The sequence below is a fragment of the Vanessa cardui genome, chromosome 7 (assembly GCF_905220365.1).
Source record: "Vanessa cardui chromosome 7, ilVanCard2.1, whole genome shotgun sequence".
NCBI classification, from domain to species: Eukaryota; Metazoa; Arthropoda; class Insecta; order Lepidoptera; family Nymphalidae; genus Vanessa; species Vanessa cardui.
The window spans coordinates 7,898,892-7,924,712 of NC_061129.1; the positions used below are offsets into that span (position 1 = coordinate 7,898,892).

The 25,821-nt window shown below is 32.3% G+C and overlaps 1 protein-coding gene across 1 annotated transcript in view; it reads left to right on the forward strand.

Moving 5' to 3' along the window:
• The first annotated feature begins 22,308 nt into the window (after positions 1-22,308).
• LOC124531394 (trissin receptor-like) overlaps positions 22,309-25,821 on the forward strand; it is a 63,085-nt gene continuing 59,572 nt past the window's right edge. Inside the window, exon 1 of the mRNA XM_047105963.1 lies at positions 22,309-22,589. Coding sequence (XP_046961919.1) covers positions 22,367-22,589 — 223 coding nt within the window. The 5' untranslated portion in view covers positions 22,309-22,366. The remainder of the gene's footprint in view (positions 22,590-25,821) is intronic.

Consider the following 25,821-nt stretch of genomic DNA (forward strand, 5'->3'; position numbering starts at 1 on the left):
TATATGGCCGGCATAAAGTTATTAGTAATTCGATGTATATTAAGAGGAAATAGGGGTGAGTATTTGTGATAATTGTAACCCCCAATTTATATATGTATGCATCCTGCGAAAGTGAACCATTTTTGAGTTATCATGTTTTTTAGTATTTTTCAAAATAAATCAAAAATACAACTAAATGTCAAATTACTAATATTGCATTAATAGCTTTCTTCTGAGCTTGCTGATAATGTCTTATTTACTTGTTACTCTTGTGGAGTTAGTAAAAAATTATAAATACAGTTCCAGTTTTTTTACCGGCAAGCAAAGCTTAGCCAATCACAATCCACTGTTGGTCTTAGGTACTGGTTCTAGTGAGGCAGGCCTGCCATCTACCATACCATCGTTTTGCGTGGCTGGCCCTGCACACGTTTGCTAGTGGAGATAGTCTAAGACTCGTCTGTATATATATTTAAATATGTATTTCTAATTATTATAATTCCATATATTACACAAGCGAAATATATTGACATATTATCAGATATCTGAAACTATAGGTCCGATTGACTAGAAAATTAGTCTATTTCGACGACTCAGGTACTTCCTAAGAAAGTATTTTTATAAATTTGAACTTCAGAGTGGAGAAATTGGAGAGGTAGCTTTGTATGAATTTTACCTGCACGAGTTTAGGAAGTATATATTATACGGACTGAGCACACACAGGGGAGTAGAGAGCGGCAGCGAACTTTGCCGTCACGGCTTAAGACCCTTACCAAAACCATATTACTTTAAACTTAATACTATAATGTCGCCTCGATTAATAGTACAGACCTCTCAATTTATCAAGTAATTTCCCAAATTTTATGCATCACCGGACTCTTAACAGATTTCATATCCACTCCATTAATATTCTAATTTAAATAGCAACGCTGGACCCTTCAGCAGGCTGAAATAGAAGGGTTGGACTTGACTTATTCGTTTAAATAATAAATCGATTTCGCCCTTAGAGATTGAAAAAATAATTTATTCGGTAAAAAAATCATTCAAACGTAAAGTATATGGCCTGAACGAAATCTACTAACAAAAATAATATATATTTAGCATACAGAAGTGAAATAGATTAAAAAAAGACAAGATCATAAATAACTTTAATCAGGATATAAACAACTTCAATCATTTACATAATAGTTCTAACTTCGAAAATATCTTAACATAAATAAATCACCAAATCATACATATTAAAGTAAATTACTTACTCGGTTGAGTTTACAAATCCAAATAAAACACAAATAACACTTATAACAAATTACAAGTCGCGCCAATATTATTGACCTTACTGTTCGCGCCCAAAATGATAGAATAATGACAGCTTGATGCAGTTTCGCGCGCTTTTGTTTCTTTTTTTTATTTCATTCTTTCCAGCCAGTTGCATAGTTAAAGGAATCTCCTAAATCGGCCATTTCTGACTTCGCGACGTCCTCGTAGCGTTGGTAGCGCCGCTCTGGCTCGAAGTCAGCAGTCGCAGTGTCAAAAGAGTCAGAGAAGTTAGTGCTATCCAGGGCTCTGCAATTGGCTTACATTCGTCATCTGAAACATTCACATGTCTAGGGATATGCTACAACTGATATAAACGGTATGGTTCGCATAGCCAATAAAAATTACAAGTGAGAGCTCTCATTGCTTATTTTCCCCAATACCACCTAAATTTTTCTATAGCGGTGAAGTCACCCGAAGTCGGAGTCCAGGCGTTGTAAAACCTGTGAACAGAACAACAGACAGAAGGCGTCCCAACTGTCTCAATGGACCACATGTCCAGCATAACCAAGCGTCCTCCAGGACCACACGTCCAAGACCAAACGTCTTCCAGGACCACACGTCCAAGACCAAACGTCTTTCAAGACCACACGTCCAAGACCAAGCGTCTTCCAGGACCACACGTCCAAGACCAAACGTCTTCCAGGACCACACGTCCAAGACCAAACGTCTTCCAGGACCACACGTCCAAGACCAAACGTCTTTCAAGACCACATGTCCAAGACCAAACGTCTTCCAGGACCACACGTCCAAGACCAAGCGTCTTCCAGGACCACACGTCCAAGACCAAACGTCTTTCAGGACCACACGTCCAAGACCAAACGTCTTTCAGGACCACACGTCCAAGACCAAACGTCTTTCAGGACCACACGTCCAAGACCAAACGTCTTTCAGGACCACACGTCCAAGACCAAACGTCTTTCAGGACTACACGTCCAAGACCAAACGTCTTCCATGACCACTCGGCCACCATAACTAATCTTCCACGAAGATCAAGCACCTTTCAGGATCACACGTCCATCAATGAAGACCAAGCGCCTTCCAGGATCACACATCCATCATGACCAATCTTCCATTAAGACCACGCGCCTTCCAGGACCACTCGTCCATCATGACAAACGTCCATGAAGACCACTCGCCTTCCAGGAACTAATTTTTGGTACAAGGTAGCTTCTGCAATAAAACTTTAGAGCAAATTAAATAACATGTCAGTCTGTATGTCTGTAATTGGAATTAGTGTTTTTTTTTGTATGACTTTTTCTTGTTCATTACCCTAATGAAATACGACGTCTTTATGGGTCGGGCGGGTTATGCAGGAGGTCTTAGCTGCATAATGGTGGTCATAGCTCAGATATAGCGTCGCATATAATATCCTGCCTAGCCCACAGAAATTGTCTAACTTGTTTGATATTACTGAAAAATGGAGTAACTAGGACTTTGATTTTCTGAGGACTCGGCCTGACCTGACCCTGACAAATGATACGTCCTAAGTACTCAACTTCTAAAGTAATGAAAGAACATTTAGTAAGATTAATCGAAAAACCTGCCCTCGTTAGAGTTGTTAAAAATACATTCAGTCATTGTATACCCTCTTCTATGGTATTGCTCATATTTAAAACATTATTAATATACATCAAGACATTACCAGTATCAATATTCTCACGTAGTGTATTACTAATAATACGCTGATACACAAGTGGCAAGTTACTAAAATCGTAAGAGATTCGCAAGTATTCATATTAATCTTCGGGAGTCACAAAAAGTGTGATTAACTGACTCATTATTGTTTTAATCCAAAACCAGTAGCCAGAGGTAAAGGGTACCGTTCCTTGAGCATCTGTCGGTCTAGCACTCGATGATCGACACACATCCTGATGCTTCTATCATTCTTTTTATTTACTAGGATGATGGGACTGACATACTCAGACTTTGGGTCTCGATTAATACCCTTATCTTTAAGATCATTTATTATGTCACGAACTTTGAATTGCTTTGTGTGTGATAGCCAGTATGATCGATAAGCAAAAGAAGTGTTTTCTGTGACGTTAATGTGCATTTCATCCGCGGTGACAGTAGTTGATGCTGAATCCGAAATGTACAATATAATTCAGCGAAATGTTCAACCCTCAAGAAATTTCGCTCAATGGCCAGAAGAGGCGTATAAACGTATTCTACTGTTTGACGCAATTCTACATGAACCAATTTTTCTGATGACCGGATTAAATATTGCCTGTCTTTTGTACGTACGTATGTAACACCTTAACGGTTGAGAATATCTGAAGTTATTAAAATTTTCTATTACAAAACCGGCCTCGAAGGAAATCTCATAGAGTTCAACAGTTAGTGTCACAATAGAGTTTGCTTCTATCATTGAATTATTTATACCTTTTAAAGTTCATCGTTTTGGTTTACTCTCGCATGACAAGTATATCAGATCATCAGACGACACTCCTGATATATTTAAAACACCACTGTCGATGAGAACATCAATAGGATTTTCTTGGACAGCCGCAGTGGTTAAATCAGTATCTCAAGAGCACCAGATAACCTCAGCGACGGGTCAGTGCAAATAACGTTACCAGTATTACGACTGGTGGACCCGTCTTTAGCGAAGCAAGAGGTTTCAGTATGCCTTGCCTTTTTCAAACATTACAATTTACCCTACCGCCATGTGTGTTTCGCTTAGAAATTTGATTAGCAACCCTTTTATATGGGCATTATAAAAAAAATGTGCCAGGTTTAAGCGTACGTGCCTTATTGTAGTTGACATCGATTGTCTTGTAACCTGCGAATAGGCTTAACATAGATCAAAGTAAGCAAGGTTTGCATAAGACGCGGCTGCCCTAGCCTGCACGTTTATGCTTCGTATCACGAGTTCGTCACTTAAGCCTTTAACTATTTTAAGTGTCCTTCGGGCATACTATAAAACATCGCATCATATAAAATATTCACTTACTCAAACATTCACGGAAACAATGACTTGAATTCATGACAAAAAAATGGACCAATAGCGATCTGTGGTTAACCACTCATTAAGCCATGAATGTGCGGCACCCTTGAGACAGCTCAACACGCCAGACAAACATTCAGAGCCAGTTATTAGAAATATTGAATCTTTCAACTTCTTCGCACCAAACATCAATATCATGTTTGTCAGGTTCAAAACAAAATACTTTCCTTTTTTTTTTTGGTTAAATTTTAGATTTAACAAATTCGGCAAAAGGACACCCCTAGTTGGTTAATAAAAATAAACTTGTAACTGATCAGATGCAATGCCTGTCAGCAGAACATTAGGTACGGTACTCTCATGTAGACACAAATTCAAGGAATAACTACAACCTAAAGGATCAATAGATATCAGCCTATTAGTAATTTCAGCCGCTATGTTTTCGGTTTCACTATTGTCACGCGAGCCTTCGAGGTGGCAACTTTTGAAAGGTACTACCTAATAACATTTAAATGATTTCGAATGTATTATGTTATGAAACATTCTGACTTCGAGGCTTAGGGTTTCATGAAGAAGTACAATTTTGAAAATGGTACCTTACATCCAAACGGGATCTTGCGGATAACGTCTCATCTCATCAAAATTAAATACTTTTACTTTTTGTACATAAACTATTAGTAAGTACATATTTATAACAAACTTAATACCAAAACCAAATGGTTTTTCTCGTGACACAACTGAATTTACCTAAGTTTACGAAATATAATTGTTTTTTTTTTTTGTGTTCCATACTTGTCAGCATTGCAGTATTAAACTAGTTACATATATTTTGCGCGGGAAATAAACATACTTTAACATCGTACAGCAGTCTAAAATAAGATATGATTTCTGCAAGACAATCATTTTAATTTTTAGCGGTTTATTTGAGGAGTCAATTAGGTAAAGTACAACTGTCTTGACTTGTTACTACAGCCATTCTAAAACGATTCACCATATCGCCCACCTCAATGCTTCGGCGTCGCACCGCATGCCGTATACCGAAATGTCTATTATTTAATTATGATAATAATGATCTTACACTTTTGATGTGCGCAAAATATTGAAGCAATAATTAATACTAAGTCCCTGTTAATAACGTGATAAATACGATTGTCGACTATACTCTCAACTATAAGTTCTAAATCAAAAATATTTGAATAAAAAGATATGCATTCACATGAAGACCTTGAAATCCACATAAAGACTAGCTGTCATAAGTTTTGAATGCTTATTATTACATTATTATTTTTATACACTTATTACAAACACTAAGCACATATGTAAGTGTTCCCAGGAAAATCAATTAATTAAAAAAATATAAATTTTACTACTTTCAGAACTTATCATTTGTATTTAGCTTGATTACCTATCTGCATAACTAATTTGAACTTTCTAGATCACCTGGAACTAGATCATAGTTTTGATATAGGTATATGTTAGTCAATATTAAAAATGACGCTATTTGGACGCTACTATCTAAATAACCGTTTGCGTTTATGAATTTTTAACCACATATGTATCTCGCAAGTCTCAATATATGAAAATAATTTAACACGATTATGTGAAACAGTTTTTAAGCCACTAAGTCTAAAGTGACCCTACATAGTTCGTGTAATATTAAACACGGTGCCGCTTCTCATCAAGAATGAGATTTATTTTTAATTACTTTTCAATTGAGACGTATTCTACAACCTATCACCGGTCTCATATCGACGCGACTTGTTTCTCGAACTACGCTGTTTATCAGCCTTAATAGTTTACAATATTTAATCAGACAACAATGAATTTGGTGATTTATTTATAAATTATTTTACAGAACTACCGCGTAATTTTTACAGAATTAATAAATAATAGGAAGCCTAAAGGGCGTGTAAATGTATCCCACTTCTGAATTTAGCATACAGAAGTGAAATAGATTAAAAAAAGACAAGATCATAAATAACTTTAATCAGGATATAAACAACTTCAATCATTTACATAATAGTTCTAACTTCGAAAATATCTTAACATAAATAAATCACCAAATCATACATATTAAAGTAAATTACTTACTCGGTTGAGTTTACAAATCCAAATAAAACACAAATAACACTTATAACAAATTACAAGTCGCGCCAATATTATTGACCTTACTGTTCGCGCCCAAAATGATAGAATAATGACAGCTTGATGCAGTTTCGCGCGCTTTTGTTTCTTTTTTTTATTTCATTCTTTCCAGCCAGTTGCATAGTTAAAGGAATCTCCTAAATATATAATATAGTCGAAATATATAAAACCTTTTTTGTTTGAGTGGTAATTATCATAATTTGTCAAAAACATTTTCAATATTGTCTTAAATTTAGTCGTTAATGAAAAAATTTAATATTTTACACTAGTTTTGGTGTTCGCTTTGAACATGGAAGTCAATTATTCCACTCGTTGAACTCTGTATGCTATAAAACATATATTATATTGTATATTTAGAAATATGTACGAAATTTATAATAATTTTGGGCTTAAAGTTAATAATGCGATATCGTTTTTTTGTTTCAAGACTGAAAAACTTTCGTCTTGGAATAAAAATTATTCATATTTTGATTTGAATTAAAATCTAAACTATTAAATATTTAATCGGGAAAAACAATAAAATGCTTAAAAGTATACGTGTGGTACAAATATGTCTGTGTGGTGTTTATTAGCTCCCAAGGTTGGTTGATTAAAATTCTTACAAATCTGTTGTCAATGGCCTGTGATATCAACTTCAATTTAGGTTACCTGTATAGGCTGGCTACCTATTCTATAAAAGAAATACAAAAATATGTACAAGTAAATTACTCTGTAGATTAAATACAATTGAATTTTGAACCGTTTTCAGTTAGATATCTCAAGATTAAATTGTTAATACACTTTTGGTGGAGGTGATAATGATTTCTACTACATTAAAAATTGTTACTCATTTTAAATTCCCGTTGTATAAAAGCTTTTACATTTTTAAAATATATTTTTATTTATTAATAATATTATCAATTCTTTACTTGAATAATGATTCAAGTCCGAAATCCTTGTTTATTTTGGGAATTATTCAAAATTTTGCATTATTTTTTAATTATTTTTATTTTCAGCCAGTTTCTTTTATAACTATCACTTACAATTATTTGGCATTAATCTTAATTGAAGCAATACTAATTAATTATATACATGTACATTTTTAATGTGTGTAGTAATAAAAATTAAGTTGGATAATTTGACACATGTATTATATTCGAGTTGAATGTTTGGTGTTTGTGTAAACATCTGATAGCGTTAGAGTTAAAAATACCAAAAACGCCAGAAATATGTCTGTTTAGAAAATAACAACGAGAGATTTATGATCGTTTTTGAGCTAGTTACGAAAAACGTACGTGTAATATACACTTTACACCCTATAAATATAATTAACGTTGTGTTTACGGAATCAAATTTAAATATCTCAGATAAAAAGTACTAAAGTAGTATACGTCGTCTCTCTAATTATTATGCGCCTATTAGTAAATTACTTTGTTATGCAAATTGTTAAGGAAATGTCACTCTAAGGTACATAAGTTACTTTATCGAAAAAATACATCAACAGCAAAAGCTAAGGTATATGTTACTTTACCAATAATGACAATGGCCTACTCGCCATGTGTACTCAACAAATAATCAGGAAACAATAATACCATCCACTGGACGATAGAATAGCAGATTATTGAGTAGTACGTACTTTGAAGGATCTGTACAAGGTCCTAGTTATTACTATTCTATTGTATATGTGTTTGTAATGGACAAGATGTTACAGAATCATATCATTTTCTTTACAGAAAGTAACGTGTAAATAAGAAATAATAATGCAGCTGTAATCTTTACTCCTTAATTATGAAATTGTTTAAAATAAAGGTTAAGGTTTTACATAAAATTATCTTTAACAGCTGGAAAAGGAAAATATGATAACAATGTAAATACAAATGTGCAAGTCTCTGATAACACGGTTCAATTCAAAATCAGCGATATAGCTGATGACGTACGGCAATAATAGCTCGGCAGATTCATAATAGTTCGTACGCAATTGTTGAATTAGCTGTAATATCAAGCTATACTCCATTTGTATGTTTTGTAGACTTTACAGCAGATGATGTTTCCACCTAAAAACATCATCTATTGCAAAGTCGTACTTCCTTGAATTTGCTGGTTCTCAGACTTTTGGACAAATAGTCTGAAATTTTTTGAAGAGCAACTTTTGTGTTGATTCAAAATGACATACATACTTAATGAGATTGGCATGCTCAATATATTGAAAATAGAGTAAGCACATTCTAGATATACAGCTTCAATATCTTGATCATGCATATTATAATGATTTAAAAATGCTTATTCAATTTGTAATTATAAGTCTATATGAATATAAAATGTTTACATCGTTATACATCAAAACGAAAAAAAGGTATGAGCATCTGCTACAATTAGGAAATTATGAATGTCCGTTTAAAAGGAACAATAACATTTATCTCATAGAATTTAAAACTTTTCTTAAGTAACATTATTTTTTTCTTGAAATAAATTGTGTAATAAATTTGCTTGCCAGTTTTTTCTGTTGTTCTTAGTATTTCGTTACCCTGAAATGTTGGTTTGGCTCTTTATCATTAACAGAAAATTTATTACACGTTTTTCTTCTGTCAGAACTAATAAATCCAATTGCGTGGATATTTTATATATTTTACTTAACGGTGATCAGAATCGTCTTGATACAAGTATGACTATATGAGGAAAGTGTTTTAATTAAAATTGATTTTGTTTTGAAGTTGCTTAGAGCTATACGCTTTGAACTACACTTCACTACTTTCTAAGAAATGTGAACTGGTTATACATAGTGAGATAAAAATCCATAAAGATCTTAGAGGTTGGACATTGATTGCAAAAGGCTTGCCTCAGTCTATAGTAGGTAGGCTCCAGACTAGTCTACCTAGGTAGGTAGCACCTTTTCATCATGTATTCTCCCGCCAAGCAGCAACACTCAGTACTGATGTGTTCCGGTTTAACGGGTAAGTAAGGAAATGCAAGCACGGGTTATAACTCAAACTCAAATTTCTGCCAAACTACCACCGGTTCGGAAACTCTTCTGGGTCTTTTTTTGTCAAACTAGTTATATACAGATATTGAATATGAATAATATAGTCAGACTGCGATCGTTTAATACCCAAAAACAACGCGATCGGGATAACATCGGGACATAAGATTTTAGATCCCTATGATGGTTGGCTCAATGGCGATCTTAGAAATGATATTTTTTAAGGCAGTTGTGATCTTTTATCATCTAATAATGCCGCCCGTCACAAAAATAATAATCGTAAAATAACAATACTTGGCACATTCAAGTATTATAAATATTATGCACATGAAATACGATCACACATATTTGTTGAACTTTTCTTTTACCTATCGTATCTAACTCTATCGTCCAAAATTTATTAAATTGCACCGTTTTAGTACAGATATATCGTATTTCATTTGAGATTGCAGTAAATTATATTTATTTCAAGACCCTTTTGGATATTTCTCATTAGAAGACAAAGTCCTATCAAGCCAATTTCTGTGAACACTAGTTGCGATCTTACTCTAAAAGACCTGCTTATATGTGCCTCTAAATTTTCTATTTTTAGAGAAAAGACTTCATTAATTCTAATATTTTCTTATACCAATTATAATCGGGCAGTCCAATGTTTTCTTGTTATTTTTTTTAAGTTTTTAACTTTCAGTTTATATTTTTATTAATATTAAATTTACGAAATAATCCTCTCTTGATACTTTTGTTCTTTAACCGTAGGAATCATCCTTGATTATTCTAAAACTTAGTTGTTTTATTATTTATAGAAATTTATAACTTATTTCTGAATTCGAATAAACAGAGAAAGGAGAAGTTTCAAATAAAAAATATGAATAATTGGTCTTAAGATTATACTCGTAGTATACTCGTCCTTAAGATAAGCTTATTATGTTTATTCTGTACCTTAAATGTGCACTATGTACAATTTCATAAGCAGCCTATTTTATATAGGCTTCACAAAACATATAAGGTTAAAAGATTCCCCATTGTGTCATATTAAGCTGTAAAAACTTTTCAAAGTTAGTTAAGAGATACTTCAACTCTACAATTAACACAATTTAAAATTTTCTTGATGTTTTGAAGTTTGAAGTTTATGAAGAAATATCATTTAAATAAGGATAAGGTATAATCATTTAAACAACTGAAGAAAATCGTCAAATACTGCAGGAAAAGAGAGTCATAGATGTTTGACGTATACGTATCAGTTCCAAACACTAAATTGATCGTAACGTGCGTCATTTGACGCACTTGTGGCATCTATCTCTATACATAATTATCTGTGGTCGTACCGTTATCTTCGGTCTGACAAGATTTACAATTTCATGCGAGCCAAGTTGCAAGTAGCATCATAAAATTGATAATAAAATCGTTTAATGCACGTAAAAGATTTAAACATCAATGAATAAAGCATTAAAAATCTCATTAAAACTTTTGCCAAATCTCGTTTTTATTTATTGTAGCCACGACTATCATTTAAACATGAAAAGGATATCGATATCGTATCTTTGACTTTAACTTGTCTTTGTGTTAGTATTACAAAAAAAAATCTGTTTATCGAAACGTATTTTACAGTACTGGTAAAATACTTTTATCTAAATTGTATAAGACTTCGATAAAAACATCGTATTTACCTACAGGTAAACCTTGAGTGTTACGAAGATTTTCTAATTATATTGTAATTTAAATGGAAATATTTTGGTTTTTATAAATACTAGCTGTTTAGTGGATTTAATATTATTTTATATATGTATACTTGTCGAGGTCGTTACGGTCCATATTGTGTTTACATGCGTAAACTTAACGTGGGGTCGAGTCCATGACATTAACATATCCGACCCCAAAATTTTCATAAGTTATTTTTAACCTAGATAAATAAATACAAAGGCAACCAAATTTGAATGTCTGTTAGATTCAGATCAACATTTAATACAAATTTAGAGAAAACAGTGAAGTATTTAAAAAAATAAGTACTGAATTTCCATTATGGTTACATGAATATTTAAAAAATAGATAGGAAAAGTTAATGCGAATCGGGCAACTAAACATATTAGTCATATGTAAAGGGTATACGTATGTTACCAGGTGCTAGCGACCATGGAAGATAAATTCTAAGATATTATGGCCTTTGTGCCAGCAATTACAATGGTACACTAACGAAGGAACACAAACACTGTTGACTGTTACTTTTGGAATGCTGTTATAAGTGTTGTAATTTGATATCGTAACATGGGTAACTTACGTTAAAATGTAATATATTGAGTGTTAGAGTTTGGAACGTACATTTCGCGTTAGTTCACTTCGCTTCGGGCTCTGATTTGTTTGGCATCGGAATGTTGGTACGATCGCGCTGCGTGTTGTTTTATATTGTGTTGGTATGTTTCGCGTCGTAAGCAGTACCAGATGTTGAGTGGACATTTTTGCTCACAAATATCAGAGTATATGGAAGAATTTTTATAACTGTATTAGTGTTCCATTTTTAAGCACTGAGCTATAATTGTTATGGCATATTTTTAGTAGAAATATTATCAAGGTCCTTAGTGAAAAAGAATGTATGTATGTGAAGAGAGATGAGCTGTCAATGTCCTTCTTTTGTTTTAAGGATAATTTAAAGTTTATTCCAATGCTCGTATTACAAATAATATGATAGATTCACATTTGATACATGTAGGTTTCTTCACGATGTTTTCAAACAGCGTGTATGTGAAGTACGTGATGAATTATAAAAAAGTTAAGTTAATAAAAGTCAGTAGTACTATCCCGGCATGATAAGTTGAAGGAATTTTTATTTATCGATGCTACGCAATAAGTACCTAAATATTCTAGTATTCTATAACTCTGGGAAAAGTTGGAGAAATACTTTAGGGAAACTAAAGTGTTTCTCTAACTTTTCCATTTGCTGTAAACACATTACTATTCCAAACCTGGTTTATCCAACAATCTGAAAACACGGTTGTAACTTACTTCTGACTTCCGCTTCCAATTTTTTCAAAAGGCTATTGCTAATGTCCAATTTTCTACGTCACAAAGTAATATAGAATAGGCATACGCTGTCTATTCTTACAAATATTATTATTATAATATCTATCTTATATTAAGAAAATGTCTTCAAGAATGTGTAGACTAGCGTGAATTTTAATATTCTATTTTAATAAATATGAATTTTTCATCTGAATAATACCTATAACGATGCCTGCGATTGATATCTAACGTACCTATAGTCACGACTACACAGATTATTCGAGATCGCTTGAGGATTTCTAGCAACAAAAATAAGATTTTATCGTCAAAAAAGAAAGCAATATTTGATTTAGGTAGGCAATAACGTCGTGATTCTTAAATCGCTTCTATATATAGAATAGAAACAAAGAACTTTCTCATACAGGTAAAAGTCTACGTGAGATTACTAAAGGGTATTTTACCATACCTACATTAGGTGTAAAATATCGACGGTAGAGATAGACAGTAAATTTCATCAGTTATTTTACCGCCTAATAGAAATATATTTTATCCTTTTCTCGTCGGTTTTATGACAAGCTTGTCATAAGACCAGATAATATAAGGCTGTAAAGCCAGCGGTCTTGGTATCAAATAGATCGATGTATGAAAAGAAAAGTTTTTAAATCTTTCTGCATATACATTTTAAGCCTTGCTTAAGAAAGGTTATTCAAAAAAAAAAACAAAATCAATATATATTTTATTCCAGTAGGTAATTTAATAATTTTTTAAAGTGAACCTACCAGGTTCGGAATGTAGATTATATCGAGAAGAACCGGCAAGAAACTCAGAAGTTACTCTTTTTCAATATTTAAAAATACAGTCATGTTTGTTGTCTTGTTGTAGTGTGGCAGTAATTGAGGAAACGTCATAATTATTAAAGGTGCACAATAAGTAACGTTTAAATTCCGTAATTAGAAGCCCATTAAAAGTATACAAAGTGCTTATATTTCTTATCAGGTAGTCCAATCTCTCCACTGGCTTCTTCATGTATATTTTAAAAAGGTATATAAAAACAATATGAATATTTCACTTATATTAATGAAATATTAATATTAAAGTATATTTTATTCATAACAGGTTTTTGAGACGCCATTATAAATTTTATATTTGAGCAAAACTTCCAACGGATTGAAATGTACCTGAATTCTTGAATTGTTTCTGACAAAGCAAGACAAGGAACTAATTTGGTTGGTTTGGGTTAATTCAATTTGCTATAAATATTTCTATTGTGATTATGGTATTTTAAGTTACTTTAAAAACAAACATTAGGTAAAACGATTGGACTGACAACTCATCATACTATTATGTATCTACTATACAATATTATTTTAATAATGATAAAGGAGAAACAGTGTCAAAACTCAATTGAGAATGATAATTTAGCAAATATACGAATCAAGTCCAAAAGAATAACTACTAAGTTTCTTGTTTGCTTTTCTCGCCAAAATAAACACTCGTCGTCGAGTCGACGATAAAATAACATATTAGATCCGAACGAAGACTTGTTGGACAATTCTAAAGTGCTTGTAACCGAACTTAGTTCATACATACAGTATAATGGGATATAAATATATGTATATACACGTATCATTAAGGCCTCATCGTCTCATTGGAGAGGTCAATAAACTTCCTTACATATATAATTTTTATTTTCAAATAAATAAATAAATTAATTTGAAGACATTTTCTTCCTTGAAAAGAACATACGTCATTAGTATTACCACTTAGTAAGGTTGTATGTGGTTCTCCTTTTTTTTTAAATATACTAACATTGCATTCTTAGTGTAATAAATTATATAGCCGTACCAGGGGGTACGGCTATATTTAAAGAGAATATTCAAAGTTTTTATCTTTTTTTATTCTAGTTTTTGGCAATTCTTATGTAGTTATCTATTTATACTTCTAAATAACTCTGGCTCACATTCATATGTTATTATTTTTCAAATAAGTTAAAATATTTATATGGGTACATTTGTTTTATTGACAATATTTTTGTCTGTTCACAGAAAAGTTTTGTACGTAGATTATCTCTGTGAAACAAAGGTATGAGGAGTTTTATTTAAAAAAAATGAATATTTTTCATAATAGTATTTGTTTTACTATCCCAATTTCAATAAGATAATCTCGTCTAGGCTTTTCTAACGTGTTACAGTTAATATTTATGATTTTAAGAGAAACGTAGCTTCGGAGAGTACCATTTAATGAAATTATGTTACTTTTTTGGAGTCTGCAATGTTAACGTCGAAACTAAAATATTTTTCAGTGTTTGATTTCATCAAATCGAATGATTTCTTTAATAACTTTTATTGCTTCAGTGGACGGTATACTTTTTGCTGAAAAAAAAATGTTTTCGTTTATTGTGAGTAATTATATTGTTGACATTTAAATCATTTTGGACGGTATAATGGAATAAGTGGAATCAATTCCCCGAAGTAAAACGACATGTGTTATTGGCTGATTTGATTTACGTCGTTAATATCTATTAGAAAAGCAGAGGACTTTGTAGTATTCAACAAGTGTGTGTTTGCGCGAAATTAATTTGGAAATTATTAATCTATACTTATAATAAATCTGTAGGGATGTCAATTCTGTACATGAAATATTTTTCTAAAATAACTATCAGGGGGTGATCAGGGGTCGATACTGATGCCAAAAATGCATTCAGTAAAATTTTTGTTTGTCTGTCTGTCTGTCCCAATAACCGTTATAGAAACAAAAACTACTCGACGGATTTTAACGAAACTTGGTACAATTATTTTTCATACTCCTGAGCTGGTTATAGTATACTTTTCATCACACTACAGTCTATAGGTGCAGAGCAGTGACGGGAAATGTCGGGAAAACGGGAGAAATTACTCCATATTTTAAGCTTCCGTCGCGTGTACAACCTTAATGGTTAAAGCTACATAGAAATTGTGTAGAAATCGGTATAAAACGCCAAAGTTATACATGAGATACGCTAATAATAAAGCTATCGCACGTGAATACTAAATCTATACTACTATATAAATCTCTAGAGTACCTGTACACTTATTTTTGTTGTAATTCGTCATAAGTATTCTTTTTATGATTTACTGACATAATTTTTACCATTTTTGACATTTTTTGTCGGTCTGTATGTTCTGCTACAACACGAGAACAGATGCACCGATCTTTATAAAAATTGGTATACAGAAAAAACATGTGCTTGCGCAAATGATAGGCTATCTATATACAAAAGTAGATGTATCTGTATGTGTGTCATCGATAAACTTAGAAACTATTTGATGGATCATTAAGATCAAATGAATAAAGAGATTATCCTATCCCCATTGATGTAACTCGCCACCAAGTAGCGCTGCGATATAAATATATCTACACCGTTCAACCATTTGTCGTGAAAATGAGTACGTACAAGTATTTTGTCACGAAGAAACTAATTGTTTCATCGGTATCATTAAAAATAACCAACAGATGGCCTTACGACTATTACGATGCATTTATATGTCGATCAACCGATAAGTATAAAATATGAAATAAAAAATGCAAATCATTGATCATCATTGAATAAAATAATTTATATAAATAGAAACTACCATGAAATTGAAGAAACAAAAGATCGGAACATCAACAATATATGCGCAGCGTCATCCAAAAGAGTTACGGAAACAACATACCAACAAGAAATATGTTTAGAAACAAATATAATCCGAATTTCTACTTTGAGAGTTGCCAAAACAGTTAGATAACGTAATGATCAAGTTCCAGATCTTCGAACAAGAATCTTTATCAAGAGATACTGAAAAACCTGATGAGCGAGCCCAACGACTGGATGATCAACGATTAAAATAGACTAAGTCAAGAACTAGAACCAATCTAAATAAATCCCGATGTGATCATTGGTTCAATGAATATAGTATGCCCATATTGTCACGCTATGATGTTTAAAATAAACTGCTGATATAGTGCTACTCCACTTACAAAATGTATTTACCACAACTGGTTGAACCACCAGAACCTCTTCTTATCTACGTTACGGGAACTTCTGAGGAGTCTGAATATTTTCTTCAACATATTAGAAATTACAATTCTTGCTTTGAAATAACATCATTTGGAGCAACAAATATTGTACAATACAATAATTTCGCGTCTACGTTTAAAGTGTATATGATATGTGGTGATGTGTATATGATTGGTTTACTTCTTTCAGTATCAAAATAAAATCCAGTTTCTGGACATGTATTCCATGGACAACGTAGAAAAAGATTGATCTTCGATGCATGTTCAGTACCACACTAATCGAGAAATCATCGCTAAATTTAGAATTATGCTTTATGAAAATAAATGTTTAGTAAAAGATATTAAAACTGCTCTAGAAGGTGAAACAACAAATGATTCAAAGTCATTATCAATGCAGATAGAACGCCATTGAATGCAGAGCATGAAAGGCGTTTTAATGCTGCCGTAGCTCCTGAAATCACAGCTGTAGTTGTCGGTACAGAAATTACAAAACGAGGTATTGTTATCATTAAGCGTCACAAAAACAATCAAGGTGTCGCTGAAACATATCAATCGTATGACAATTATTACGATTATCCAATTATAGATGGATATCACCTCGGGCTGTATCAAAATATTCTGACGACAGGCTCTGTGACATCGAAGAGTTAGTTGTATGGATTTTTTTGCGTATCTTAGAGATAATCAATGTAACCATATTCTGAAGTGTCGTCAACTGATTTAACATTCATTGTTGACATGTACGCTATGGTCGAGAACGAACGATTAAACTACATTCGATACAACCAATCAAAACTCTGAGCCCAAAAGTACATTTATTTACGAGATACAATATCGAATGATAAAGTATCTGCTGATATTGCACAAAGATCTTCGTACAGTGGAAGTCCAAGACATATGCACGAATATGCTCAGGATGCTTTGACGTACGTTCGCAAGTATTGACAAGGTTGTAAATATAATGACATTAATATTCGATAGAACCGGATAAAAGAGTACGTGTTGGGTTGATGCAAACTTTTACAGACTATAGAAATTTAATTAAAAATTTCATCGTACCTATATAACATCGTATAATTTTATAGGTGTTATGACCAATCTGCAGCCTATCGAGAACATCATTGAAGAAGATGAAATAGATGACGATTATAATTTTTTTTTAAGAATTTGACTAGATCTCGCTTGTTTTTTTTCTTCTCTTTATTTGTTCCTTTATTATTTTTACATTGTTGATGATCAGTAATTAATTACAAAATGAAAAATTAATTTTTTTTTTCTGCGACTCATGCCCAGCGAAGCGGGCGGGTATAGCTAGTTTAAAATATATTTTTACATTTGTAAGATAAGATTCAATCATAACATAAGCTGGTACTATTATTCCAATTATTTTTACATTCTGTGATAGTACTATAACAAATCTGTCATGGTAATGAATTTCATCTCGTATCAAATACCTTTTTCAATCAATGAATACGTCTTGTACAAGATTTTTTGGCTATCGATATTTTTTTAGTATTAGTAACTAGATTAGTGCCAGACATCTTCCAGATTATTAGGTACTTTAAATTTAAGTTTATTTGTCCCGATTTCTTGTCCACCATCTCACAAAACTATCAACCATTTCACCATCCATAACCCTAAAATATGTAGCGTACTGCTTATGTGAAATCTACGATGGCATATGTTCCTCCAGCAAAGTAATAAAATATCAGCATCTAACCATGGGAACCAGCCTTTGCCAGCCAGCCAACACAGTATCTGACATACTCTTAAGTCGGACAGGTTCAAGAGTAGTACGGCGGAGAGGGATCTAACACCGTCATAATACATGAGGCACTGGGTTAGACCCAGTGTTATTACGATACGGTCATGTTTATCAAATTTGCAACAAGTAAGCTACAATTGCACGATATCCCATGTAGTGATTACAATATCGAGTCATACGAAAAGCTTCGAATTTTTTACGGACGACAGCGAAAACGTTTCAGGAATACTGATGAGAGGGCACAAATAGCGGCTACCAAAGAAATTGTGGATTACAACAAAAAAATGGCGACCCACAGTGGAGATGATCCTATTATTAATAAACTGGCCGAATACCATCCAGCTGATAAATCCAGAATCCCACGAAGTCGAATAACTTCACGGAAACCATTCAATAAAAATTCGTCTGAGACCAACATTGGAACAGCGTGGTGGAATATGTTCCAAACATTCTCCTCAAAGGGAGAGGAGGCCTTTAGGCCAGCAGTGGGAATTTACAGGCTGTCGTTGTTGTCTCGTATGCACAAATAATAAAATTATTTACTTGCTATTTCATTTTAGAGATCCCGATAACTTAGGCATGTTTTAATTTTAAATATCGAATAAGTAGAGAATCTAAAAAAATATAACAAATTACTCAAAGTTAATTAAAATAAAGGTTCCGTAAAACCTGTAAGACTTTTTATGAGGCTTTAATTGGCCGTAATTTCCTTCACACTCGGAATTCATTCAACGATCAAAGACTTGCTGGCGCTGACGCCATTTTTATCTGAATATAAATATATATTTATACTTAATTCTAGCTTATGTCTGGAATCCATTGCAATGTCCCCACGATTTGCAATTTGATGTTGCTATATTACAGCTTCATGTAAGACACTCAAAAACTGTATAGAGTTTCAAATCAGTCGAGAACACTTAAGCAATATTTTTGACATAAACCATTAAGTATCGCGCTGAGGGTATCGACTCGTATTCGCAATGACGGCATGTGTAGTACGACACAAATTAGATGTAGCATCGGAAAATGCAATAGAATGGAATTAAAACCGATTACTGGCGATTTACACAACCAATAGAAATAGCTCCCTATCGCGCCATTTGATGCTATTCGTCGCAAATTCGTCGCAAAGCAAGTGCATGTAAATCGACGTGTCAAATTGACGAATGTATTAGGTCATATGATATTACAAGTTATTACGTTTGTGCAAAGATCATATTCGCATGAGAAATAAATATTGATAAATTGGGATAGCGTACTCAATTCGGATGTGATCGGTTATACGAATTTTGCAGATGCTACATCTAAGTTGTGTCGCACTATACTCTTATGTGCATATTTTATTAGAACTGTCTAATATAAACAATGTCATAAGGCATTGGGTCTTACAAAATGACTTATCAATAATTAGGTCTTTAACAATGTTTACTGGCTATATAGATTTTTGTTATTTTTCGTTTGACACAGTTTACTTGTATTCTAGAATGGACTCAAATAAGTTAGTACAATAAAAAACCCTTTGACATCGTTACATTTTGTTTGCTTTTCAACATTAACCTATCACCTATCGTGTATGTATGTATATGTATGTATCTATGTCGGTTTACTTTGTTGCTATATATAATTATAATAATATGTATGTATAAAATGAGAAAGCTGATCCGTTCTCAAATAACGCTATAACATATATGTGTTACTGACCAATAGGTATGTTGGCCTGTTGTATTCGGTTCAGTGCACTAAGTGCACTGAACGCTGGCTTGAGAGAACATCTCAAGACATTATATCACTTGTCCATCTTGTCACTTCACTTGTATAAGAGCAATGGCGTACATTTTATATCTAATGGCTCTGCTATTTTTAAAAAGCAATTCATGTAGGCCTGTGAAAATAAAATGTAATTTATGAGTATTTCATGTTATTTTTTATTAGTCTCAACGAATTAATGCCAGTTTACCAGAGCAATCATAAATTAAAGCTTTTTTATAGCATGCGCCATACGATTTAAATAAATGTTAAGTAGTTTTTAATCGCGTCACAGATTAATAAAATTATACATGCATTCATTTCCCTTTATTCAATACTATCATAAAATATTCCACATTCCACGTTGATATAATTATATATGGCATATTTTTACCTTCAATATCTTTAAGAGGTAAAAAGCAAAGGCGTCTTAGTTTTAGGTTTTGAGATATTGTTTAATATTAAAAAATAAAAAAAAATGGAATAATATTATTTATAATTTATTATATTCGATTGACACGATACCAGTAATATTATACATTTATATCTCATTACTTAAAATACTATAATATAAAGTTAAAAATATAAAATAATTTTTACATATAAATACGTATAGTTCAATATACTTTAAATTAACAACGCTGGTAGTGAGGGTTATGTGTTGAAAATGTCGTTAAAACAGCGCATTCTCTAGAAGTAGGAGGTCGTTCTTTTAGAAATTTTATTACTCCATTACAGAAGAAAAGTACGCTGTAATGAAGATCAGTAAAATACTGCTCCGATATATAACTCGAATATAAAATAACATTGAATTATTTTTAGTTTATATTGTAACATTGCAAAACATGCTCATATCTGTCATACCTATTTATGATTTATTAATTATCTGTTATATAACTATGTATAGTAGTAACAGCCTGGTAAATTTCCCACTGCTGGGCTAAGGCCTCCTGTCCCATTAAGGAGAGGGTTTGGAACAAATTCCACCACGCTGTTCCAATGCGGGTTGGTGTATATAGCTATGTAACTTATTTTTTTGTATTAGGTAAATTGAAAATTTATTTTTTGATTTATGTAAGAAAGTCAAGTAGGTTTATTACATAAATAATTTTCTATAAAATAAAATAATTTTTCTTTGTTCCAATACGTCTAATTTCTTTTTGTCAAATATGTACACATTTATAAATATTTATTAAATGGAAAATAATGAAATAAGGAAGAAACGAATCAGGAAGCTGTTGTATTGTAGCCTCTAATAAGACTTTCCTTTTATTAATATTTTAATTAAGAAACAATTATTATGTACTAAGTAACAAGCTACATTCTAATCAGTATTAGTGATCTGTACGTTCATATTCTTATTTTCAATGATTATTATTTACCTTATTTTTATTCATTGTCCGTTCATTTAAACACACTTTATATATTTTTGAAGTTATAATTACAATTTTAAGTGACTTCAATCATTGACAAAAATTTTTACTGTAAATAAGCACTATATTCATTACTTTGTAATACAATATAAACAGTCTCTATGTATGTAACTTGTTACTATTTACTATTGACTTGCAAAAAGAGAGAGATAGCATGATTACAAACTTTAATAATATTTTATGATTACAATTCTCTTTTATAGTACAATCATTATTATTAATAATTAAAAGATCTGTAATAAAATTCATTATTACCTTCTATCAGAATAGGACTCCAGATTAGATATCGTGTGTGGTACAGACTACATAGCTTACGTACATAATAACACACCCTCCATGCATACATAATCTCAGTCAATAATCCAGACAATGGGGATTAAAGCACATAAACATATATGGCATTAATATAATTTGAATCAATGAGTCATTACATTTAATTTTGTAATATACTAAACTAATGTAGCGTGAGAATAACTTATTATAAAATACAACAATAATTTATATACAATCTGGATTTTAAAATATTTTCGTCGAAAATAAACTTATAAGAATAGTTTATTTTAGTTAACGGAATGTAAATAATCCTAAACGTCCAGAAATAGATGCTGCTACCTAGGTCGTTCGAATGGATTAAGTGAAAGCTCACACCTGGACTAATATTTTAAATAGAAAAAAATAACATCCATCGAAACTTTTCTATCAACATTTTATACTTCAATGTTGACCTCTTTACCGAATTCGGCCACGGTGGTCTTTCTTAACAGTCTCCCTCAAGAAATCCTCACTCCTATAATCTAATGGTATAGAAATCCAACATAAAAGAGAGAGAGAGACATGCATTCCGATGTATGGGTTAATATTGATTTTTTTTTACGCCAGAAAACCCCAATAACATTTTACTGTCCTAACTGAGGTTCGAACCACAGACTGGTCTGCATTTAGTTACTCACTACACCGAAGAGTTAGTTTCAATAATACTTTCATTTGTTTCAGATGGACGAGCCAAAGTTTAAAAATCAATTTAAAAAATAAATAAGAAAACAGCCGAAATTATGTACCGCGTGGATCTATCCGTGGAGTCTGATTATATTGTCGGCACTGCCCCGGAGACGGTCAATGAGACGTACGCCAGTGATGTCAGTAACAGTACATACATATCCAGAAGAAATGAAAGCCAATATGCTATGGAGGACGACGAGTTTATATTCGACAGAACAGATGTTAGGGCTATATTTATCACGCTTTACACAATCGTGTTCTGCTGCTGTTTCTTTGGTAAGTTTACCTTGTTTATAATGTTGCGGAATTTGAAAACGTGTAAAAATTAGCATTTTATTGGATTTGGATATATTGATTCGAAGATTTCGTTTTCGAATCCAGGCAAGAACTATTGAGTTTATATGTGCTAAATTGAGTTCAGGCTTACTATCGCGCTTGGTGGTGAAAAATATGTAGTGGAGAAAACCAGTGTTTACCTTATGATATTTTCCAATTCACTGCATTTGAGCAATTTGGTCAAATGCAAATATGGTCCAAACTTCTCCCCTAGAGGAAATGAGTGCCTTGACCCAAAAATAGGTCATTTACATATTAAAATAATAACATGAATAGAATCATATTTAACAATAGATTTTTAATAACTCTGATGATTACAAAAGTTTGCGATAATTCAGCAATAAGTACTCTTGAAGTGAGAACTGTCTAAACATTTTCCCTGATCCATTATCCAAGTGTAAATAACGAAATGAATTCAGAATATTTTAAGGCGTTGAGTTTTGGTAATTGCTATCGGTATGTACGTCCGTATTATTTATTCTTTTCAACAATTGTTATGTAATAATTACGTCCACAGTCCGAATTTAATTATACATATGTTATTTGTGTAATTAGTTTTTTTTTCTAATATATTGTTTACATTTTTTTTAATCAATCATTACTTCCTAACTTCGTATAGATTTTTTACCTAATTTCGTATAGATGCGTTATAGTAAAAGTTCTACTAGTTTGTCGAGATATTTTTTATTGTATTTTCTCTATTATTTTGTACATAATATCATCCTATTGAAGTTTGTTAAATGACTTTTTATTTTAAAGTTTATTTTATTTTATTTAGTGAAGTTTGATTTTATTTGAAGCATTTAGTCTGTTTAATAATATATTAGTTAGGTAATTTTCACTCAGAAATACCGCAACGGTATTTAATTAAATTTTAACTTGCGGTTCATCCAGCAGCTCTGCGGTTTTAAAACAATTGAAAAATGAAGATATAGATCGTTATTGAGGATTTATTGAGTGCCATTTGATATTGTTATAAATTGCAATCTTTCATGGCGTAACGGAAGCTTTTCTATCCACATATAATGCGCTGATCAATATTGTCGATAACAAGAACAAATACTTGTTTCATGTTTCCGAAAAAACATTCATTTTCATTCAATCAGTCATTGTCATAATATATAATAAGAGTATGGGCAGTGGAGATTACCAAAAAACGCATAAATAAATCGGTACGTTTCTAGATAATGTTTCCCATGATATTTTATCGTCAGTCTATCCCATACCTAATAACTCTATATGACTCATGCTATTTACATTAGAAAAGATTTAATAAATTACTTTAAATGTAAAGTGTTTGAGTGAATTGTTACATTTTCATCCCGATAAATAAAAGCTTTAAATAATTGTCTAAACCTCGCTGTCCGCTATTTTTAAAAGGATAATTAGGGTCATGTTTGATCAACAAGATTCACGTTTTACCCTTTTCAATGACTTTCTATCTTTTTATTTTTGGTTAGCATTTTATGGAAAAGAATACCTAAGAATCCGCCTTGGTATTTTCATTCAATTTGCGATAGAAAATGTGGATGTTGTCCTGATATCCTAGTTTTCAATATGTGCTGTGCTTGGCAACACTTGGCAACAATACCTGTCGGCAACTGATCAACCTTTCCTGTATATATCACCTTTTTCTACAGAATTGTTTCGAGGAAACTTCACTAGGAATTGTTGACAAAGAGGTCAATGTGTCCACATGTTATTTATATTAGGGCTTGGTATATCGTCTAAGATACGACGCGATTGTCTATACATATAATAACATCGTAACTAATCGAAGCCTGTTAATGGAAGATATTTGAGAAAAAATAGTACCAGTGGTATTTATTAACGCAATAGATCACAAAGATTTTTTCCGTCTCTCTATTCATTTGTTACTACTAACCGAAATGTGCTTAACCGATTTGAATACGGTTTTCATTGATTTTCTCTTGGGATGAGTCAGATGCAGATCTGATGAGGTTTAATCGTTTTTAAAAAGTTTCAGTGGTATTCCACCATCCCCTTGCTGTTCATAATAAATATATATAGATACGGCGCAAATGATTTTATGTTTATACCCCAGTTCCTTCTCATTCCAAATACTTTGCATTTACTTTTAAGCGAGTCCAGTTTATAGGGCGAGATGGTCCAGTTTATTGAGTCGAGATGGCCCAGTGGTTAGAACGCGTGCATCTTAACCGATGATTGCGGGTTCAAATCCAGGCAAGCACCAGTTTCATGTGCTTAATTTGTCTTTATAGTTCATCTCGTGCTCATCGGTGAAGGAAAACATCGTGAGGAAACCTGTATGTGACAAATTTCATAGAAATTCTGCCACATGTGTATTCCACCAACCCGCACTGGAACAGCGTGGTGGAATATGTTCCAAACCTTCTCCTAAAAGGGAGAGGAGGAGATTTGTTTATAAGGCACACACCTAGCCTTATGTGGCTCGTCGCGTGTTCGCACCAGCTAGTTTTTAATAACTGGCATATCATTTGAACTACATTTGTTACAACCAAGTATATAAATCTACCAAAATAAGCTATCTTTGCCGATACACTTATTACTATTCTTTAACGCGCTGCCTTTTACCCGAAGTTTTCTCTCTCGCAGTGGAGTACATTTGAAATTTTGATAGATGATTTCAAGATTATGAAGCTGAGTTAAATTATTATTTTCTTTCTGTTTTAGATTTTTTCAGCGTTCCAATTTTGTATATCGTCTTAAAATTTACCAAAATTCGTTTATAGCTATGAATAATTTTATCAATATTTTTTTCCATTTCAGCGGGCCTCTGAACAATAACACTTTTTGTTATAATAAAAAATGAATTACTCGTTTACTCTCCTTTAATCTGAGTTTTAATTAATTAGGCAACATTAAAAAAATCCAACTGTACAAGTAACAAAAAACTATTGTGTTGCTTTCGAATTACTCGGCGTCGTTTGTTCCATTTTTTCTAGCTAATTAGTTAACCAAAAATCACTCGATTTTTATAAAATAATGAAACTATGGACTCCATTTCTTGCAGTTGCTCGTAAATTATCGTTCTTGAAAAAACAATTGATACTTTAATGGTGTTCTACAATAAAACTAGTCTGACGGTTGTCCGTCCCCATTCGTTACGTCTTAAATATCAAAATCAATCAAAATTAAAATATACTTTATTAACTTAGCTTTAGTTAAG